General features: G+C 42.5%; 1 protein-coding gene across 1 annotated transcript; it reads right to left on the bottom strand.

Annotated features, from left to right (window-relative positions):
* Positions 1–443: 443 nt before the first annotated feature.
* Positions 444–19400, bottom strand: LOC134464352 (beta-1,4 N-acetylgalactosaminyltransferase 2-like). The gene is made up of 11 exons (XM_063217817.1): positions 19330–19400; positions 18091–18228; positions 17196–17302; positions 16929–16969; positions 12418–12598; positions 7099–7185; positions 6806–6987; positions 5371–5514; positions 2853–2983; positions 1060–1199; positions 444–641 (listed from the first exon to the last, which is right to left on the bottom strand). Exons 1-11 carry the CDS (start codon positions 19398–19400, stop codon positions 460–462), a joined length of 1404 nt encoding a protein of 467 aa, XP_063073887.1. The 3' UTR covers positions 444–459.
* Positions 19401–21711: the final 2311 nt, after the last annotated feature.

The raw sequence follows: 21711 nt of genomic DNA, 5'->3' as shown, positions 1-21711 counted from the left end.
GCCTCACCAGAGTCCAATGTGCTCTTCTCCAGACACTCATAACACCCACAATATAACAATGAGGATGTGTTTCAGTATTGGCAGTAAACTCTAAACATTTATGGCAGATCATATATTCCCCTGGCCTTGGCCTGGCAAGTTTTGCACATTTATCCTTTAAACTTCTGCTTTTTTAGCACACCTCAGCTGGCAGGTGCGTCGGAGATGGCACCATGGGTCACTCAGCAATAGTTTAAAGAAACTCCCGCACATTGACCATTTCGCTGTTCTTTCTTTAATAAACGACATTTCGGTACTAGACCTTCATCAGGCAATCAGGCAGATTGCCTGATGAAGGTCTAGTACCGAAACGTCGTTTATTAAAGAAAGAACAGCGAAATGGTCAATGTGCGGGAGTTTCTTTAAACTAGCACATTTATCCTTTACCGTCAGTGCATAAAAGAACAGCTCCCACCCAGCTCAATATGCAACACACTTGAGGTGGTTCTTAAAGTAATGCAGGCGCAGTTTATTGGTGGTTTCACCACGTCCAGGATTGCGAAACTTTTTGTATTGGGGGTTTGATTGGGGCTTCTGATGGCCAATCACCAGGCCTTTACAGGATGCCACCAGCAGACGACCGAGACCATCCATGAAGAACTCTGACACACACACACGCACACACGCACACACACACACACACACGCACACACACACGCACACGCACACACACACACACACACACACACACACACACACACACACACACACACACACACACACGCAGGCACAAAAATATTGTCATTGTCATCTCTCCGCCCAAATTCTAAAAAACATTGTACGACAAAGAAAGACATAGAGAAAGAAGCATATACAGTATATTACTTCACCACAGATCAAAAACACACACGCACGCACGCACGCACGCACGCACGCACACACACACACACACACACAGGGAGAAAGAGAGAGAGCGAGACAAAGAAAGAGGGAGAGAGAGAGAGAGAGAGAGAGAGAGAGAGAGAGAGAGAGAGAGAGCTCAAATACAGTTTTGTGGGTGGATTGAAATGCACAACCTACCAGAGTGGGCTGTCCTCTGCAGCATGGGGTCAAATCCCACCTTGCGCACAGCATCAGTTCTAGCCAGGAAGTAGTTGACCACTCCATCCACCAGTACACAGTCCTTAACCCCTGTTCTTTTGATGAAACTGCCAAAGAAGCTAAGAATAGACACATACAAAGACAAAATTAAAGGGACACTGTGTGAGATTCGTAGTGGTTTATTTCCAGAATGCATGTTGCCCATTCACTAATGTTACCTGTTTCATGAATACTTAACACCACCATCAAATTTTAAGTATTCATTATGACTGGAAAAATTACACTTTTCATTCTCCATGGTCCGCCATTTTGAATTTCCAAAAATAGCCATTTTAGCTGCAAAAATGACTCTACTTGGACCATACTGGAAAATATTTGTTTCTTACTTAGTAAACTTTCATGTAAAGATCAAATTTGGCAGTAGGCAGCCCAGTTTCAATGAGCAGCGTAGTTGCAGTAACTTCTTTGACCATTTCCTGCACAGTGTCCCTGGTACTGAATGCAAAAACACTGGCTAAGCTACACTGTATGTACATACACGCAGCACAAAACATGGGACCACATCTACAGCTGTTGCGACCCTAACATGGCATATGACCTTCTAAATAATGAGATTCAAAATGCTATACAAAATACCAAAGAAACCTTTTCTGTGGAAAAAAAGGAAACTAAAAAGTACTATTTTTAGTGTCACGTGCAGGGGCTTCCAAATATGGAACCAGCTGGATCAAGATCTTAAAAAATGCAACTCTCTGAAAGTATTTAAAACACATTATTGCTCACATATGTCCAATAGATTTACAAAAGCTCTCTGATATGCCACACTGATTTTATGAAAACACAGTGAACATGATTTCTCCTCTAATGCGGTCTCATAGGTTGGGTTGGGTGGGGGCTGGAAGCGTTTTTTTTGTTTTGTTTTTGTGTGTGTTTGTTTTGTTTTGTTTTGTTTTGTTTGAATAGTTTGTCTGTTGTTAACCCCTTAGCGCAGAAGCTATGTTAGCTATGTTAGCTATGTAGCTACCTTACTGTCACCGAAATTGCAATGGCTTATGTCTTATGATGTCTTAATCTGTTACTTAAGGCTCTCAGTATGTCATAGCAATGTTGTTATGATGTAATTGAGTATTTCTAGATAATAGTGTATAGGCCCGCCGGCGACCCCATCTCCAGAGGCTACGGGGTTTATGTTTTTTGTCACGCCTATGGGAGGGCGTATTGTTTATTATGCCCATGGAAGGGCTTTTTTTTGTAAAAAGACTGTGTTGTTTTGTTATATCTGTGTTTTGTATTTTTTGTTGGGTTTCCCTGTGGTTAAGCAGCTTCGGGCAGCTTTTTTGGGACTTATCCCTTTCAATATCTAATGTAAAGCAATCAATCATTGCATAATTGTCTTTTTCATCTGCAAAGCAAACATATTGAAAAAAATCTTATCATCATCATGAACCCTTTGAGAGGTACGATTACATTGCAGTATATGATGATTAGAGCTTTGGACAAATCCTGATGTGATGGAGTGACCATCACTAGGATTATGGGTGTGTTCTGACTGTCACGCCAACAAGCCTGGCTCTTTGGTGTAGTGGTCAGAGCCCCAGTTTACTACCTCAGAAGGTCCGGGTTCGAGTCCCGGCTGGGCAACTCTACTCCCCTTCGCAACACCGGAGTTCTCACTGTGATGACACATATCCTTTGTGCGTATAGAGCAATGCTCTACGGGAGCCGTAAAATGGTCATGTCAAATACTAGAACAACCGGGAAAAGATCCTCACCTGTCCTTAAAGCCGGGCAGCGGGCCGTGACGTTTGTTCCGCCGTCGCGACAGACAGCCACCCTCCCCCTCCGCACCCTCCTGGTGCTCCAAAGTGAAGTAGAACCGGTCACCACCTACAGAACCTCCCAGCTGTGTCCACGGAAACACACACATGCATGTGAGCGTACAGTACACACACACATATACGCACGTCGTGCAAGCACACACACAGACTTCAATTAAACAAGCCTATTAAAATAAAGACAAGCCCATATTACTATTGTACAGTATGTGTATGTGACTGGTATCCAGGCTGGTGGCTGCTATGCTTCCTGCTCATGTTCGGAGAGCAAGTCTTTTAGTCAATGAGTGACCTTTGTTTCAGATGTTTATCAGTCATGGGTAAGTGGTTGGGGCGTTAGACTTGTAGCCCAAAGGTTGCCAGTTCGAATCCCGACCCGCCAGGTTGGTCGGGGGGGTTAATTAACCAGTGCTCTTGTAATGTTGGGTTTTTCTGTTTGTGCTGTACACTTTCTGTTGGGCTAGCGCCTCTGCTTGTTAATTACTGTGGGAATTGCTGGACTGCTATGGACTCCATATATGGACTGGGGATTATTGGTCGTGAGCAATGGACTGATCCGATTGGTGGGACTGACTGATTCAGGGTGGGAGAAATGCTTTTTCTATGCAGGGGATTTGTCACTGGGGAGAGATTCCTGGGGGCTAAGGCACCATGCCGCGACGGAACCGGCACAGCTGATGCGATCACAACAACTCCACCACCGCCACTAGCAGCAGCAGGAGATCCAGCAGATCTGCCGGCGTTTGATGATGGGCTCAAACACACACCTGTTAAAGGAAAGTGCTTCTCTTCTTCCTATTGAGTTGTTGTGCGCTTGAGCTATGTGCTAGTCTCCTCCTGGTGCCAGTCGATGTTGTTTGTTCCGAGGTACCGGGAACTTGAGGAGCGCTGGATGGGAACAGGAGCGGCCGTGGGAAGCCAGGAGGACAACAACGAGAGACCTGATACAACGCTAGCTATCTACTGAGCTAAGTGAAGTTATTGTGTCCTACCTGTGTGTGTGTAATTTCGGTTACGAGAGACTGCCGGATTCTCAGTGCTGCTGTTGTCTTTCCAGAGAGCTTCCTGCAGAACGAGAGGAGTCGTCGTGGAAGAACTTCTGGGAGTGTGGTAGCTGGAGACTGTAGCCGGACTGGAGAAGGGATTTCCGTGGGCCACCGTTCCGCCTGGTATCGCGTTCGCCAGGGCGGACCCAGGGGTCATACGTGGACTAAAGCACAGCTAAGTTTGTTTTTGTTTTTTTTTCGGGTCGGCGTGGGGAAGCCGCCGACCCGGCGTGGACTCTTTACTCCGTGTTGGTCAGCACATCTGCTTGGTACCGGGCAGATCCCTGTGAACTCCTCTTAGATGGTGTAACGCATCATTGCTAAATGAAGTCAGGATTTGATGTGAGTAGATTAGTGTAATATACGAGTAGACCTTTTGCTAGCGTGTGATTGCTGTTTTACTCTTAGGTCCATGACATGTGGTCCCTATGTGATCATGGGGTTACTAACTGGTGTGCTGTGATTCCTAGCTGCATGTGATTTGATTTTTGGTATTGCTGTGCCAGCTATTGTGTGCTGATATTGTTGGTTTGGGTGTAATTCTTTTTGGTTATTATTTTGATGTATTTCTCTTTCTCTTTTTTGTATTATTAACTCGGGGCTTGACTATTCTTGAGGACTACATGGCTGCGACCGTTGTGTGCTGTGAAACTTTGCTGTGAACTAGTTGCTGTGTTTAATCCCTGACTGATTGTGCTCTGATGTGCCTAATGTGGGTGTATTGTGGTATTGCATGACTGAAGCCACTCTTGTTCTGGGTTGGGGGTGGGGAATTGTCTGTTACCATTAGTGTGCCGCTGACCCTTGAAAATAAACCTTTAAAACTGATTCTTCCTTTGTGGTGTCTTGTGTCTTCGAGGGGATTGAATCTGTGTAACCAAGTGGTGCGCCACGACACTCTCCCCCATCCTCCTCCATGACTGAGGTACCCTGAGCATGGTACCGTCCCGCTGCACTGCTCCCTTGGGGGCTGCCCCCTTTTACAGGTAAGGCATAAATGCAATTTCGTTGTGTGCAGTGTGCAGTGAACACTTGTGTGCTGTGGAGTGCTGTGTCACAATGACAATGGGAGTTGGAGTTTCCCAATCAGGTTTTCACTTTCACTTCCACTTTATCCTCCACTGCTAAGGCCATGCTTCATAAAAAGGTAATAATAGCATGAATAGGTGAGAATGAGGCAAAGTCAAACACCTGTTGTACATTATATTGAGTAAATACTACTTTAATATATAGTAATGGAAGTAATCGATTGGAAAGTTATGGTACAATGAGACACGAAGGCTACTTGTCTAAATCTGCTTTCATATTGTTATTGCAAACTGCCGGTCAATAAATCTAACTGATTAATTGCTTAGAGTCATTATATATTGAACTGTGATTGCTCATTAGTGCTTGTGAGGAAGGCTCACCACATCCAGCTTTGGCACCGCCTCCATAATCTCCACAAACTTCTCAATGCTGGTCTCATTCAGGAAGAGGAAGTCGTCATCCACCCACAGGAAGTACTTGGTGGTTACCTGGGAGATGGCCAGGTTCCGACCGGCAAACCAGCCCTAAGAAAAGTAGCAGCAGAGAACGTCTAACCTATGAGAACGGTATCTCTCATTGGCCCCCAGTATAGCACCGTTGGCGAACGCAGCCAAGTAAAAGATGAATGGGAGCCTATGGGCTAAATGGCTCAGCAGGGATTTGTGACGGTTCTGTTCCCTGGTTTGTAAAGATGTGTGCACATTCTGTACCTTATCATGGACGTTGTATTAGAAGTGAAGTTAAAGGTTCCTGACATGGCTTTGTTCTCGCAAAGACGTGTTAGTTTTGTCCTGCAACACGCTAGCATTCGGCTAATACCTGCTGGCTGAGGAATCTCTGCGACTATTCACGACCAGAGCTGACGAGAGACGTACTCTGACTGATCCTCGCAGAGACATCTACGGTCACACACTTCAAAACCCCCCACCACCGTCCAACATGTTAATTGAAGGTGCCCAGATTCTTAAGGATGAGCGCAGTCATTTCCTTTACCCCATTTACACGTACCACTTTTCCACCACATTAAATGCAATAAATAACAGGTGTCCGCAACAATCCTAACATAAATTTAAACACATCGACATCTGAAGTCAGACTTAAAACTACAAAACAAATGGCGTAGTAGAGACGTAAAGTTGATTGTCACGTGTTGTCATTGCTATAGTTGAAATAACAGTCATTTTCACGAATCTAACACTTGACAAGATGCAAACGTGTCGATAAATGCTTTCACTTACTCCTATCTATCGAACGCGACTTCATTATTTCCAGGGAAAAAATTGCACGGGCAGATACAACTATGAGAAGCGTACAGCCCCATTGACACCCATTCATTATTTACTTGGCTGCGAGAACATTAGCTGCAGTGCCACTCCTGGCCACCAGCCAGTGGGCATTCTCATAGACGTTCTCTGGTAGCAGTGAATGATTTCATTTGATGTTCAGTAACTAAGTTAGGTCTGTAGCAGTTATAGTTATAGTGGACCTGCAGTGGGAGGGCCCCTCTATGCCACTATGCAAAGACCACCTCTGTATAACCTTACTGTCACCAAAATTGTAAGGGCTCTGTCTTAATCTGTTACTGGGTCTCGGTACTGTCATAGCAATGTTGTTATGATGTAGTTGAGTATTTTCAACAATAGGCCTAGTGAATAGACCCACCAGCGACCCATCTGCAGTAAGAGGCTACGAACAAAAGTAAATGAATATGAAATGTTCTTAGACGAAATCATAAACAGACCCAAAAAGGTAAATCATTTTGAGAGATTGGGGAAAAGAGAGTCAATAGAAGTAAGGTAAAGAGCAGAACCTTACCTGGGCAGGAGGCATGATGTATTGGTAAATATTGTGACCCTCCACTTTCTCTGGTTCTTTGCTGTCATCTGCGATAATGATTCGAATGTGTGGGTATTTCACCCTAATGCTTTCGATCAATGTCCTCAGCTCTTTATATCTTAAGAACGTCTTGACGGCTATGGTCACCTGAGAATTAATGTCTGGTCAGTAAAAAAGGGGGATAGAGAGAGTATGCATTAAGGAGTGAACACATAACCTCTACCATCATATGCACAACAGATTTCCTTTGAAATAATTATATTTGGGACTACCTTCACCCAGATCGTACAGAACAGGAATTGAAGACCTCTTGACTGTGACTGGAAAGACGACCTCATGGTCCTCAAAAGAGAAGTGGACTGAAAGGACATTGTGATTTAAATGTTCCATTATCATTATCCAGAAACAACACCAATTCTGAGGCTACAGCACACTGTAAAAAGGTTCCTCAAAGATCCCTCAGTTGGTAGGTGGTGAGAACATAAAAGTTCTCTGAGGAGCCCTTAAAGTTCTCTGAAGAATCTCAATGTTATGGGAAGAACTTCAGAGGTTCCTAAGAGAACCTTAGGGGATCTTCTACAGTGGCAATCTAAGGTTCCACAAATAACCTTTGGGGTCCCTGATACCCCTTTGCAACAAACCAGGTGCTGGTTCCTGGGGGGTGGTGCCAGATCGGTGTTGGTGCTACCTGAAGATAACCCAAGAGCCAGATTGCTTTCCATCAGTGCTGTGCCAGAGAAGTGCAACGTCAACATGTTGCTGCACACTCTACCGTTGTCCTAACATCAGCAGCCAATCAAAGGCTGTAGAGCCAAGCTGTCAACTTTCATACGGCTCTGATAACAGCTATAGATTACTTTAAAAAAAAAAATCTGGTTGATTATTTGATCGATGCTGCAGTCATAGCCCAGAATTTCCATGGCCCATGTTCTACTTTTGGTGCATTCCCCAGCGGTAGGAGCTTCCCAATAGGCGAATCTTGTAAACACGCTGTGCGCAAAGCTGTGCATGCGCCAAAAATGCTGGGTGGCAAAAAGAGCTGAGATAACAGCATTCTCTATTCGGCTACAATGCGAAATCCCTAGCATGAAACCTCACATCTTTGCAGAAATTTAGCCAGAAATATCACATGACTTGTTATAGAACATAGGCTATTGGTTGTGTTGGGTTATGGTCTCAATTTATTGAGCTAATTGAAGGCCAGGTATGGAATGTGCTTAAAACAGTGTGTCACTGAATGTCTTTATCCAGATGTTCAGACGAGACATTGCATCAACTGAAACAAAACAGTTTTGTTTCTGAAAGTTAGCTGTGTAGTTGGTCACATAAATACACAGTATAATCGTTTTTCATGTCACAAACACACCCAGATAAGCCTCATGACTCATTAAAGAACTGTGCAATGAAATCTAGTTCCACACAACAGCCGGGATTATCTACCGTCACCAGCTGCAAGCCCAAACATTGGAATTTGCTAAGCTGATTTTCATTTTATTATATAGCTGTCTGCATACCGATGGCACACTAATAATCAGGTACACTATGTTAAGATATTATATGCGTTTGTTCGTATTTTCTCTCATCCCACATGACAAATTGATTGCTAAAAATATATTTATAGGTATTCCTGAAGATGAGAGATTGAATAAATTGGCATTAAAAGGCGGCCATTTTGAAAGCCCTATATGGTCACCATAGCGATCCAAAAAAATGGTCAAACATCGCTTTTCTGATTCCTCACCGTCTAAGGTTTCCAAAAATATATAGTTTTCATAATCCCCAAAAAAACTGAACGAAATTCAGAAGATACCTGACTATAAATGTGATGAGTTGCAATATCAGTTCCATAGCGTGGACAAATGAATGGAAAACGTGCAGAGCACAATTCATAGCTCTGGGAAACTAGCTATTTTGTTAGCTTGCTAGCTAACGTCAAGATCAGATTCCAGTGTATTCCAGAGTTATGGTATGATATAATTGTATGTATATGTGCATGTTTGGATGTAGGCTACATGTTTACATGTTTTGTGGTCCAGTCCTGCATGTTAAGTGTTTTTATGTTTGTCTAATGTGTTGATATGTGTTCTTTGTGTAACGCTTAGACTCTCTGTGCCCATACCAAATTTCTCTCTAGAAGAGACAATAAAGGCTCATCCTACTACTCATCCTACTCCTACTATTCCACTAGTCATAAAAGCGAGCTGTTACACCAAACAGATGAACACTACTCTAGGTTACCTAAAACCATTGTGAATAACGGTCTTTACTTTGTAGTGCTGACATGATGTAGGGCGACCAAATACACTATTTATTCAATTTGGTTAGCCCTAACCAGTGCTCGAGTTGTGAAATAAAAGCAGCTGGGGATGGTCACTCAGAGATTTATTTTAATTATTGGTGGTTCGGGGGTCTCTCCCCGGGAAAATTTTGAAAATGTAGGCCTAGTTGTTAAAAGTGCAATTTTAACACAATATGTGAAGAAGGGATGCCTGTTTTATGGGGAGGTGATTTTTGACCATTTTCATTGATAGGGATGATTTTAGACAATGTTCATTGTGGGGATAGCCTAAAATAGGATACCTGTAGGCCTAGCTGTTCTTAATTGTGCATTGACATTAGCAGCTCAAATTAAAGTCCAATCACTGTTTTAGGCGCCAGACCCAAATAATACCCTTTTTCATTCAGTACCATGATATCTCCAGCCCTCTTGGTTGCCCCGGACTTCTTTAGCTTACTTGCCCTCTCTTCTACCACTACCTCTGCATTCCTCCATTCTATCCAGTCTGTCTACTATTTGCCCACCTCCCACTGTCTCCTCTTCTGTCTCCACGTGCACGGTTTATTCCCATGACATTTTAAATCAAATGCAATAAGAGAAATATATCCTAAATGTGACATGACGTCTTCTAAGCGACTAGAACTAGATCCCCTTTCTATTGGATACACTGAATGAACTCTGATCGTCCTCAGCACAACTCGACTGGTTGGTGGCCCTTAATTTCTCCATATCTTAATTGCTATGAGTTGTCAATAATTTCACTGTTTCTCATTGACAAATGAAATTACTGCTATTATTAGGCTGTATGCCACATTCTGAGAAGCTTGCCCGTAAACACCACTACGGATAACCAATTTTATAATAAGCAACGTTACGCACGCAGTTTCAATCATGTTTGGGAGGGATGATCATGAAACAATCAGCTGGGGTTATAGCTTAGCTAGCGTTGTTAACCATTTTGCTCTCTTTTAGCGTCCCTGTCAAGGCTACATGGGCTGGAAATATTGGTATAAGGAGTAAAAACAGTAGCCTAATTAATACAAGACTCATATTTTCACCTGTATAAAGTAATCACCTGATGGTCCTGGCTCCTGCGTCTCCAGTTCGCCTACTTGCGATTCGTGAATTTTACAGTTATCTTTGAACTGCTGCGCGCGCTATTGGATGAAACTCTGATCCACTGCTTTGATCTGCCCGACAACCGAACAATCTATTTTCTGATTGGCTGAATAGCGTGGTAACTAGTCTGAACACAGAAGCGCTATTACCAATTTCTGTGTCTGTGGATAGGTTGAATGAATTAATGTGCGCCGATTGGATAAGTTATCAAAACTTCAGAGTGTGAAATACCATGTGGGGCGTGTGAGAGTGTGAACTCGCTCAGATGTCTGTGTCACACTCTCAAAGAGTGAGACTTGAGAGCCCTGTTTCATGACACAAGGCGAAGCGACCAAGCTCTTTCTTGCCACATGGAAGAATGAGAAATGTAAACAGTGACGTCACGCACAGATTCCCTTATATTCAACCAGGAGTCAGCTACCTCCCACTTGAAAGTGTTCCAACCAGCAAGTCAAACAAACTACAAACATGGAGGGTCAAAAATTACATATCCACTTCTCAAAGATGTCAGCAATGTAAACAACACCATGCGTTCTTTTCATTTAGCTGCATTTCATCTTTGAAAGAGGCAATGTCAATATAACTACACCTTAGAAAAGTTCACGGGCGGTTTTGCAACCGTTAACCTGTCCGAATCAACTCTATTTGTCCATAGAATGATGATTGCTGAGTAATGTGCAACATAACTATTCCTAACACTGTGCGCTGCCATTGCTGTGATGACATCATGATAGTCAATGGGACAAAGTCTGTTTGCTTCGATTTTGCCTCAGCTCGTGACTTGAACATTCCGCTTCAACAGGCGTTCCAATGCATTTCAGCAAGTAGGAGTTCAGAAACATCCCATCTCCCACCCTTGGGAAATGCACCATTTGATTCACTGATTCCCATTCCTTGACCTCCACCATTGTTATCTGAGGCAACAATCGCTTAAGCTTCTCAAATAGCACTTTTCACCAGACCTTGGCTCTTGTGGAGCTGCCTCTGGCAGAGCTGCAGGGAACTACACAGATCTGGGAAGACGCTAAAGCCTTGTTCACACACGTCACTGCGAGTTGCTCGCTCAGCAAGTGAAGTGAGCAGAATGTCTATGTGTTCCAACGAGGAGAGTAGGCCAGGCGAGGAGAGTGCAAGCGATGCGAATACCGGGTTGGATTCGGGTGGATTCCGATTTGAAAATATTTTAACTTTGAGCGAGATGAGTAAGTGAGTAACCAATTGGGATGCAGAGTTTGATACTTCTCGCTTGTGCATTGACAGTTAAAGCCACAGGAACGTTTAGCGACCGTTCGAATGAACAAGTAGCGAGTAACTAGCAACGACGAGCGTGGACAAGGAATTAACGCTAGGGACACATGCAGGCGAAACAAGTAAATTGAAGAGAGGCGAAATCAGTGTTCCATTCTGACGGCTCAATGGTCAACAGGTTGTAGCGCCGAGTCAAATCGATTGAAACATTTATGTAATTTACCTGATTGGCTGCCGCAGGCGAAATTCTGCCCTGATTAGCATATTATTAAATGTGGCCAAATATTTTCGCCTCGCTCCTGTTCACTTGCCATTGCCCCATTTCGGTTCCCTCATAGGAAAGAATGGCAACATTCGCTTCACTTTCCAAATATGAGTGTACGTGTCCCGACGTACTTGTATCGAAAAGCAAAGTTCAAGACTTGGGACTGGCTCCGAACCAACACTGGAACTGCCTTGGTGGAAAAGGGGTAAGAGTAGGGTTGCCAACTGTCAATGAAAAAAATACGGGACACTTCATCGTGCCGGGGGTTGTCCCCCAGAAAAATTAGCATTTCTTAGATGTAATTTCATGCATTTTAACGTCCTGTGTCCCGTTTCAGTTCAATACGGAACCCGTACTTTTATCTCTAAATACAGGACGATTCCGTATTTCAAGGGACGGTTGGCAACCCTAGGTAAGAGGAACCTTCAAGAAAACATTGTAGTTCTTCCAAGAACCAATTTGCTACACACATGTTCCTCTGAGAACTTCAGTTGTGTTTTTTATACAGTAATGTATATATGCGTATACATGTATATACGTTGGGACTTATTGTAAACCTTAACTCATACAGAAGTCATTCAGGGCTCATCAAAGTCAGGGTGAAGGTCAAGGTGTCTTTTTTTATTCCCAGTATATAAATGTATATCTGATTCTCAGTCTATCCACACCAGCGACACTTACCCAAGTCCTCCATGTGTAAGTGGTAGGCCGTGCTGCAGTAGGTCACCTGTGCCAGCAGCTCATTAAGGTGTGCCAGGCTCGTGGCACTGATGTCCAGAACGCTCTGATTCTGGCCTCTCACGCCCTGCTCCTGTGGAGCCCCCTGCACGGCCATGACACCGTGGGAGGCATGCAGGGACACCTGTGCAATGACACAAAGAGGATGGACGCACGGAACAGACAAGCACCTGCCAACATTCCCATGGTGGACGATAAAACATGACTGCAAAAGCTGTTACCGTAAGAATAAGTTACCGTTTACAGTGTAGTTTATTTTATTGGTACATTTTTGAATTTACGATGCAGTTACTGTAGGCCTACAGTATGTCCGTTTGATAGGGATATGACATCCTGTGTTTTTTTCCAGGACATTATTGGTCGATCTTATCACATCCTGTAGTGGCAGTCCTATAGAGCTTGAAAGTCCCATTTCATGAGACCTCACAGCGTTTTTAGTGGAAAGTTTTAGCATGTAAACGGCCTCGGAACAAAATACTCATACTTCTGCATGAATAATCTAAATTTAGCTCCTTAAACTGCATATTAGCCCAGCGCATATAATGACTCGCTACCATGCTGTTAGATTGTCAGCTAAGGACCTGTGAAATGCGGAAGGGGCAGGACTTTCAAGCTCTATTTGTTATTTTTGAAGGGCGGAATTCTCCCACCCGCTTAAGTCAAAAAAAGCGTGCAACAGCGCCTCCGCGGTTACTCAAGTCTGTGATTAAGCGGGTTTACGCAGGATTTTACCAGTTGCGCACTTTGGGTGGGGCCAGGCCAAAATCAGGGAGTTTCGCATGTAAATGAATCCTAAGTGTATTCTCCCGTGCACTTACGCGCGTTTGCCTTTACGCGCATCAAAGGGCTGTAGTAAGGTCAAGCGCCACTTTGAGGTAAAATGTAATATTGCATTTTATGCTCGCTTGGCTCGCATTTTGAACATGTTACACGGTATGCTTTGTTGATGTTCCTTACCGTCAGCATGAGTCCAAATTGAAATTCATTCACAGTTCCACATAAACATTCTACATTAATTGTGACAAAATATGACCAGCTGCCCAGAGCATGTTCTCATATCGGTGAACTTACAAACAAAAGCAGGTAATTAATTAATCAGTATGAGGATCATCATGTTGTCTCCACGGACGGTAACCAAAACCAAAAACACCTTGTCGCACCATGCACAAGTAGGCTAAGTTGACAAGGCACGTCAGACTAAAGACCGCTGTTCCAGTCGTCCTAACAGCCACCCAAAGTATGCCTATTCAAAAACAACCGTCACCATTTTTACTATGTTGTAGCCACGACGTTAAGTAAAGGGTTTTTATTGCAACTCCTCCATTTTTGTGATTTATTGGAACTCGTGCATATGTGCATGTCACTTATTAAACTTTCTTAACTGATGCCCGACATACAAAACCACCACATACTGAGGTAGGCTACATGTTGTCCTATCTGTTTTTGTAAGGCAGAAAATATTTCCTGAATGTCATTACAGCTAAACGTAAAAAGGTAGGCCTACATATCAGAGCATGTCTTTGGCATTTTGCTTCTGGTCTCTATTACACCCCATCAACTGCATGTGTAAGTCCTGGCTTGGCATTGCATGTCCATTCCCAATTCCCATGTCTGCGACAGAATATAAAGGCTCCGGTTTTTCATGACAATCGCTTTCCTTGTTCATTCTTCAGTATGCATGCAAATGTCATATGCTGACGGACAGCTGAGCAGGCATGAAAATCCCTCACCTTTCGGCGAAATTCGCCGTTTTGAAATCAAAATGGGTCATTTCTGTGAATCGTGTAGATCCGAGGAGAAAAACAATTAGGGGGGGGTCAAGCGAGGAGAAAACTGTAGCGCCAACTTACTGTAGGCCTATCATTAGCGCTCTACCGCAGAAAACTTCATACAGTTTCAGAAGAGATTCCACAACTGACAATGACGTTTGACCAATCACAGCATTTGTTGCTGTCGGCACAGCCAATAACGTGAACGAGCACAATCTAAGTCCCGCCCTTCATACTTTTCTTTGAAAGCGCAATTTATAACAGGTGCCGCTTTGGTCTGAGGGGCTGGCGTAGTTGTATCAAATATCTTTCTTTATAGTTCTAGAACATCTCTGATTATAAACAAATGTCCAAACGATCTGTCACAGTCTACACGTTTCCCAGAGAGGTAGCTATTTGAGATCATGATACTTGTTATGAGATCAAGACGCAAGCATTTCGATGAGAAGTGAGTGGATGTAGTTAGCCACAGTGGGTAAGCTGTTTTTCCTAATAATTTGAAACCGCATTTGCCCTGCCCACGTGAAAAAGTATTTATTCTCAAAAGAGCTCCGTTAATGAAAGCTTGGGTAGGCCTATGGCACACTTTTCTGACGGCTATTTTAACGGATCTGTGCGCTACGAAATGGCTAAAGTATCTAGTAGGCACTACGGAGAAGAAGCGCATGTAGGCTACGCGAGGCATCCAACATCATGCTTCGAATCATATGCTGCGGCTTCTTATAGCACGCACGAGAGAGGGAGAGGGAGAGGGAGAAAGAGCGAAGCCTAACTTAGTCAATCGTTTGACACGGGACAAATTGTTATAGGAATCATGCCACGTTTTTTGTAATCCCTTGGTAGCCTACATCTAAATGACATATTAAAAATCTACCGATTTATATTTAGTGGAACACGGTCAAACAGTTTTTTTCACGGTCAAAGTTGGAGCTTTCCTATTATTTTTTTCATAGGGAAACAGATATACTAGGTGAATGGACTAAAATTTGAGTAGTTTGGATAAAATTTCAGTAGTTTATCCAAACTGTGACAAAGATTTTTTTGTATTAGGCCTACAAGTTGTCTGAAATATGATGATTAACTGTTCAAACGAGATCACAACCAGGCAAGCGTTGAGGGGACATTGGATAGTGTTGAGAGGAGGGGGTGCTTAGTTGCCATTGGGGACATTAGTCTATTTTATTTTTAAGGGGGGCATTGGCAGGGTTTTGATGAGGTCAATGGGGTGATGGGAAGCTTATGATGAGGTCAAGGGGGAATTTATTTTTTAAAAAGGCTGAGAACCAAAACCCATTTTATCTATCTATCTATCTATCTATCTATCTATCTATCTATCTATCTATCTATCTATCTATCTGCCCCCCTCATCAGACATGACAGCATGACAATCATGAAGTAACGAAGATGGTTGGCAGTTCTTATGTTCACTGTCCCTGGGTCGCTATGCTCAAAATTCATCATTTAAAGATGGTTTTAGCTAAATTTTCTCCCATGGGAGAGCATGCCCCCAGACCCCCCTAGTATGACTCTTATACAACACTATCCCCCAAAAAGGCAACTGCACACCACACATGCGTGCACTGCTGCAGCACACGCGCCGCTCCGTGCCACCACGCCACGCCGCACCTTTCTCACCCCTGAACTGTTTTCATGCCTGGCTGAGATCCACATATTTCCAATGATATTAATGTCACGTTGCTGTACAGAGAAGCGGAGAAGCACTTTTAAAAGTCAGCAAATACAATGTGTTGTTTTAACTGTGGGAATGATCAGCATTTTAAATCAGGTTTTGATTTCCGGACTTGTCTAGGCAACACACCAAACTCCATTTTTAACCAAACGTTTCATCATGTTTATTATTTCAATCAACCTGTTGCGCACCAAAACGCTCAGTTCCCGCCAAAGGTAGCCTACACATTGCGTTTCCATCTCGTTATCTCACCTCTATACTCGCCTTGTGTTTGTGAAATTGAGCTAAGGTTAGATGTTTTTGCACGAGGACTTTTGGCACGTGGTTCTAAATTCAAAGTTAAAGTTCAGTTTTGGATCTCAATGGACTGCCGAGGTTTTCACATGGTTGATCTGAAAATCCATGCTCCGTGGTTTCTTTGAAACCACAACTGATGAAGTCGGGGAAGACTCATGCCCCCATTTAGCATATATCACGCCCATCTTGGGCTTGAGTTAAGCGCGAGGGGTGTGGTAATATTTCAGAGGGGAGAATACGCGCAGGATCAAGGCGCGTAAAAGGTGCATGCGTAAAACAGACTTAAGTGGAGACGGGAGAATTCCGCCCGAAGTGAATAGGTTTTGCCATTTTTTGCCATTTTTTGCTCTCTATTGTGTTGCACTTTCATGCTTTACAAGATACCATCCTCAACATCTCTAAAAAGTCTATAACACATACAATACAACTTTATAGATATGTGAAAAAAAAATTACGAGTATATGGTATAGGTTTACGAGTATAGGGTTGGGCCAACCAAGATGGATTCATGTTGTTACTCTGCTATCGTCCTATCACATGGAATTATCACTACCCTCTCATCTTGATCCTGACAAATCTTGTCAGACCATCGAGACGGATGGATAATGGAACCTCAGAGCTGAAGCCATGGGGTATGTTTTAAGCAACCTCTGGAAATGAACATATTCTTATTAAAATGCTTCATCATTTGTACAAACCTTGAAAACCTTTCCTCCTTCTTGAGTGTGTACAGCCAACCCTAGATAGATCATTTTCCAGACTGATTATACAACAATACAAGTGATAATACTCATTTTCCTGGAACACTTAATTTACTTTTTTTAAATTCACAAAAAAGAGTTCCGTCCTATATTTCCTTGCTAAATTATTTTGAGATCATCTGAGAACAACAACAACAGCAACAACAACAACAATAATGATAATAATAATAATAATAATAATAATAATAATAATAAAGTTATTACCTGGCAGGAGAGTTGTCTTCAGGGGCTCCACCGTGACTCCATGGGAGGGGTACTGCAGGGGGGAGTTGGGGGGACTGATGAGGACTCCAGCAAAACCAGTCGAGTCCCTAATGGCCATTCAGAAACAGTTTGTAATAAATCATTAACACAAAAAAAAAGCCCATTAAGGGTAAAAAAAAATTGTGTACAATGACATTACACTTCACATGCTTTTATCCGTAGAGACCTCCAGTTGTTTAGGATCCAGAAGGATAATAGAATGCTAGAGCTAGGACTCAATGCTGCTAACTGCTAGCTTGGAGATACAATTTGCACTGTCATACTCAGAGAGCGATTGCACGTACAGGAGAAAGGTAAAACCCAATCAATTAACTCAAGGAGAGGTGTAAAATAAGCTTATATCAAATAAATGGGACAGTATCACTTAAAGTTTAAGTTATTAACATGTACAGTACACATGCCTGATCTGTTGCTTTTAGCATGCTATCAACTTTTAGCATCTTTCTGCCCTCAGGGCATAGGATGCACTCAGGGGTCTGGGGCAGAGGAGTCTCTCCTGCAATCAGAGCAGGTGAACGAGATAAGATAAGATAAAACTTTATTGTCTGTTAACTTACACATGAAACAAAATAATGTGTTTTAGTGTGGCTCCAGTCATTCGAGCGAGGCAAGTAAGCGAGTAAGCGAGTAACCAATTGGAATGCAGAGTTCCCTTAGATTTTGTGCAGTGAAACAATTGTTTAATTTGTTCAATAAAGTATGTTGAGTTTGGCGATCTATTTGTAAAAGTCTGCAGCAAGAACAATTGTTTCACATACCTTGGAATGATCTGGCGATGTAGGCCTGGCTAGTAGTTAATGTACTTGAAAGGCCAATGTTATTAAAATCTACATGCCTGATCTGTTGCTTTTCATGCTCTTCCGCTCGTCTCTTCATAGTGAACGTCCGCATTTTTGCTTCAACACTGCTGATGATGTCAGCATTCTTGCCAGGACAGGAACACGAGGGGGAAGGCAAATGTCTCTCAAGAATTCTGTTGGAGCACAAAAATTATTGGAATGTGTTTTAGCGCAACACATGCCTAACTGTCTAATGAACCATGTTATTAGGCATGAATTCACAAATGTCTACTATTGATATACTCACAACAATGACCTGTTTAGTCCTTTATTTTTGGATTCATGGATCTTCTCCATGGTCTGCCATTTTTAATTTCCAGAAATAGACATTTTTAGCTGCAAAAATGACTGTACTTGGGCCATACTAGAAAATATTTGTTTATTACTTTGAAAACTTTCATGTAAAGATCAAATTTGGCAATTGGCGGCCCAGTTTCAATGAGCAGCATAGTTGCAGTTCCATTTTTGACCATTTCCTGCACAGTGTCCCTTTAAGCAGAAAGAAATTAGGCATTTATAAGTGGCTAACATGTGAACCCTAAAATAACCCTGAAAATGAATGCTTTATAAAATTACAATACCAAGTTGATGCAGACAATGAGGCCAGTTCTTTGCTAAACCAACAACAAAATAATCATTTTTTTCAAGCTCAATTTTCAATGTAAGGGTGTAAAAAAGATGTTAGCTTCGAGCTTAAGAGATTTATGTTTCACAAGCTCAAATACAGTATGTCCAACCAAAAGTGGTCAACTTTGGAATGCTAGCTCAGTACCCATCACTCCTCAATAAACGATTAGCTCAGCACAATGTTGCCAGATGGACCATGTTGAACTATCGTACCAAAAACTCAAAATGATTGTTTTCGGGGGCTTTTTGGGAGGAAACTATCATACAATATCCACATTGTTTCAAAGCCACTAAATGAACTGAATGAAAACTCAGAAATGATCGTACATCATGTTTTTTTTGATCGTACAGAGGACAAAATGTACGAAATTTTGGCTCAAATACGATAATTATAATACATCTGGCAACAATGGCTCAGCAGGACCTTTCAATGCCAATTGTCATTTTACACTGTATCACCCCTTTAAACAAGCTCAAATCAATTCCATATTTAATAAGAAGATCAACAAAGTTCAAAGAAGGGTAAGTGTACATGTTACATATTCAGACATTCAGATTAGATATTCAGATGTGTCTTTATTCTGCAGAACAGACAAACACCTGCTCACCTTGTGTTATTAATAGGGTCAGTTTCAACACTCCCATTCCACTTCACATCCCATCGCACTTCAGGCACCATTTCATGATCGACACTGTTAATAAAACAAAAAAGTGTAGGCCTAAATGCTTTCAGTCAACACCTTCCCTTTAGCCTAGGTGACCAGACGTCCCGGTTTGACAAGGACAGTCCCGGTTTGGAGTTGTGTGTCCCAGGTCCCGAGCAAACGGTCTCGGGACACAAATATGTCTCGGTTTTGGCCACCCACTACATTGCGCCATGTCTATCACGGTAAATATATGGAAGAAATTACATGTGTACCTGCTACAGTTAATGGCAGCCAGCACTTGTGTAGAAAGTCTGAAGGAGTCAGTTGCGATTTGTCATTCCTCCCTCTAAAATTGATCAGAATGCAGGAAATTGCATCTAAAAAATATTTTTTTTTCCTGGGGGAGAACCCCCAGACCCGCCCGCCAAATATTGTCCTTCAGTCACGTAGGAAGTGCCCCGGTTTCAGACTACAAAAATCTGGTCACTCTACTTTAGCCATAAGTAGGACTATGAGGCAAGAAAAGTTTGTTTGTCAAGCATATTCCACACATAGACAATGTGCTTAATATTGTAGTGAGTATATTGGGCAGTTGTGATGGTTGCTGTACAATTGTTTGATACAGATTAAATCAATTCACCATGGACATGAACAAAGAACATGTGTGAATGCATGTGAAATCTGACTACCTGATTGGATGGATACGATCTGAGATTGTTGTGAAGTCATTCTGCAAGAAGATGTACACTACAAACACTCCGGCCACAACCAGTAGCAGACAAGCATTTCTCCAGTTGTTGCTTAGCATGTCTCTCCCCTATACATGTAACCAGAGGGAAAGCACAGATGTGTACACCGGTTTCTTTTTTGAATAAAACAAAGGTACTTCCTGCATGTCAAGGGATAGCCCATGCAGAAGCAAGCCGTAGGTAAGATGATGGACTTGAGATCAGAGGATTGCAGGTTTGAATCCAACCCTTCAATTCCCTACCTCACTTCTTGACTGGATGCCCTTGACCAAGGCACCCAACCCCACCCTGCTAACTAATACCCTGTACTTAAGAAAATAAGTTGCTTTGGATAAAATCGTCAGCTACGGGTAAGTGTAATGTAATTTGGAATAAGTAGGCTACTCAACGCCTATTGCCAAACCTGTGTGTTTAAAACCCCTTGACTGTAAGGCGACCCGGTGGCGACCCGAATGACTTTGAACTTCAACTTGATCTTCATTCCGCAATTGTTTATAATCCAGGTGGTGTAATAAACCCAGGAACATTATATATCATTGGAAAGCTTAGACCCTCAGGAACACACCTAGCACTACTATACTATTACAATATACTATACTACACTATATACTAGCAGGGCTGTAGCCACCTTTGTAGAGCCCAAGACAAGTCCAAGACCAGAATAGTCAAGTCCGAGACGAGTCCGAGTCAAAAGAGTTTCGAGTCCGAGACAAGACCAAGTCCAACAACATTCGAGTCCAAGTCAAGTCCGAGTCACATGCTGGTCAGTGTTAAATGATGAAAAGGATGACTGTCAATTATGAGAATGTTTGAAGGTAACCTATATGCCATGGATGTGAAGACAAACTTTTATGTTGTTGGATTTCAAGCTCCACTCTATTTTGCTTAGAGCATTGGCTATCATAAATTCTAAAGACAGACCCGGTCGAGTCCAAAAGCTTAATTTGGCAAGACCAGTGTCCGAGTCCAAGACAAGTCCGAGTCCAATTGATAGCGAGTCCAAGACAAGTCCAAGTCCATAGAAAAACTCGAGTACTACAGCCCTGTATACTATACTATACTACTTCAACCACAAGCTGTACAACTCCACTCAAGCTAAACCACTTTACTGTGAAAAAAAAAAAAAAAAACGATTATGTTTTTTTCCCTCAAGAATTGTGTGTTTTTTGCCTACACTTCCATATATTTCATATGATCAATGGTATACATCCCCAGACCCTGCTGAGAAGAGAAGTAGGCAGGTCCTGTTATACGCAGCTTTGTGTTGGCTCATTTGCTTTGAATGACTGCAGCTCCCTCAAAGCAAGAGCTAGAAACTCCATTCAAAGACTGAATGATATAATAGTCTAGAGTCCAGGTTTTCAAATGAGTCATATAGCTCTTCTGTGTTACACCCCGGTAACAGAGGAATCTCAAATCTGCTCAAGAATGCCCCTTTCTTCCCATGTGTTTACTGTACATAGTGTACACTACCGTACAGTACAGTACAGTAACATCTCTGTAATACTACCCAAAAGGCATATCCAACTAAGTCAGATGACTGTAGAACACCTTTCATTTGAAACCACCATGAGGCTTCTAGCTGAAAGTGTTC

This window comes from Engraulis encrasicolus, chromosome 2 (genome assembly GCF_034702125.1).
Source record: "Engraulis encrasicolus isolate BLACKSEA-1 chromosome 2, IST_EnEncr_1.0, whole genome shotgun sequence".
Taxonomy (NCBI): Eukaryota; Metazoa; Chordata; class Actinopteri; order Clupeiformes; family Engraulidae; genus Engraulis; species Engraulis encrasicolus.
The sequence above is the reverse complement of the archived record's forward strand: the minus strand, read 5'-3'. Positions and strand labels throughout refer to the sequence as shown.

Excerpts from the sequence above, each read along its gene's own strand:
- LOC134464352 (XM_063217817.1), bottom strand. The coding sequence starts at position 19,400 with ATGGTGCCTGAAGTGCGATGGGATGTGAAGTGGAATGGGAGTGTTGAA. Across the intron at positions 18,229-19,329 it reads GACCCTATTAATAACACAAG|AATTCTTGAGAGACATTTGC; the intron begins GTGAGCAGGTGT and ends GTGCTCCAACAG. Across the intron at positions 2,984-5,370 it reads CGGTGCCAAAGCTGGATGTG|CTGGGAGGTTCTGTAGGTGG; the intron begins GTGAGCCTTCCT and ends CCGTGGACACAG.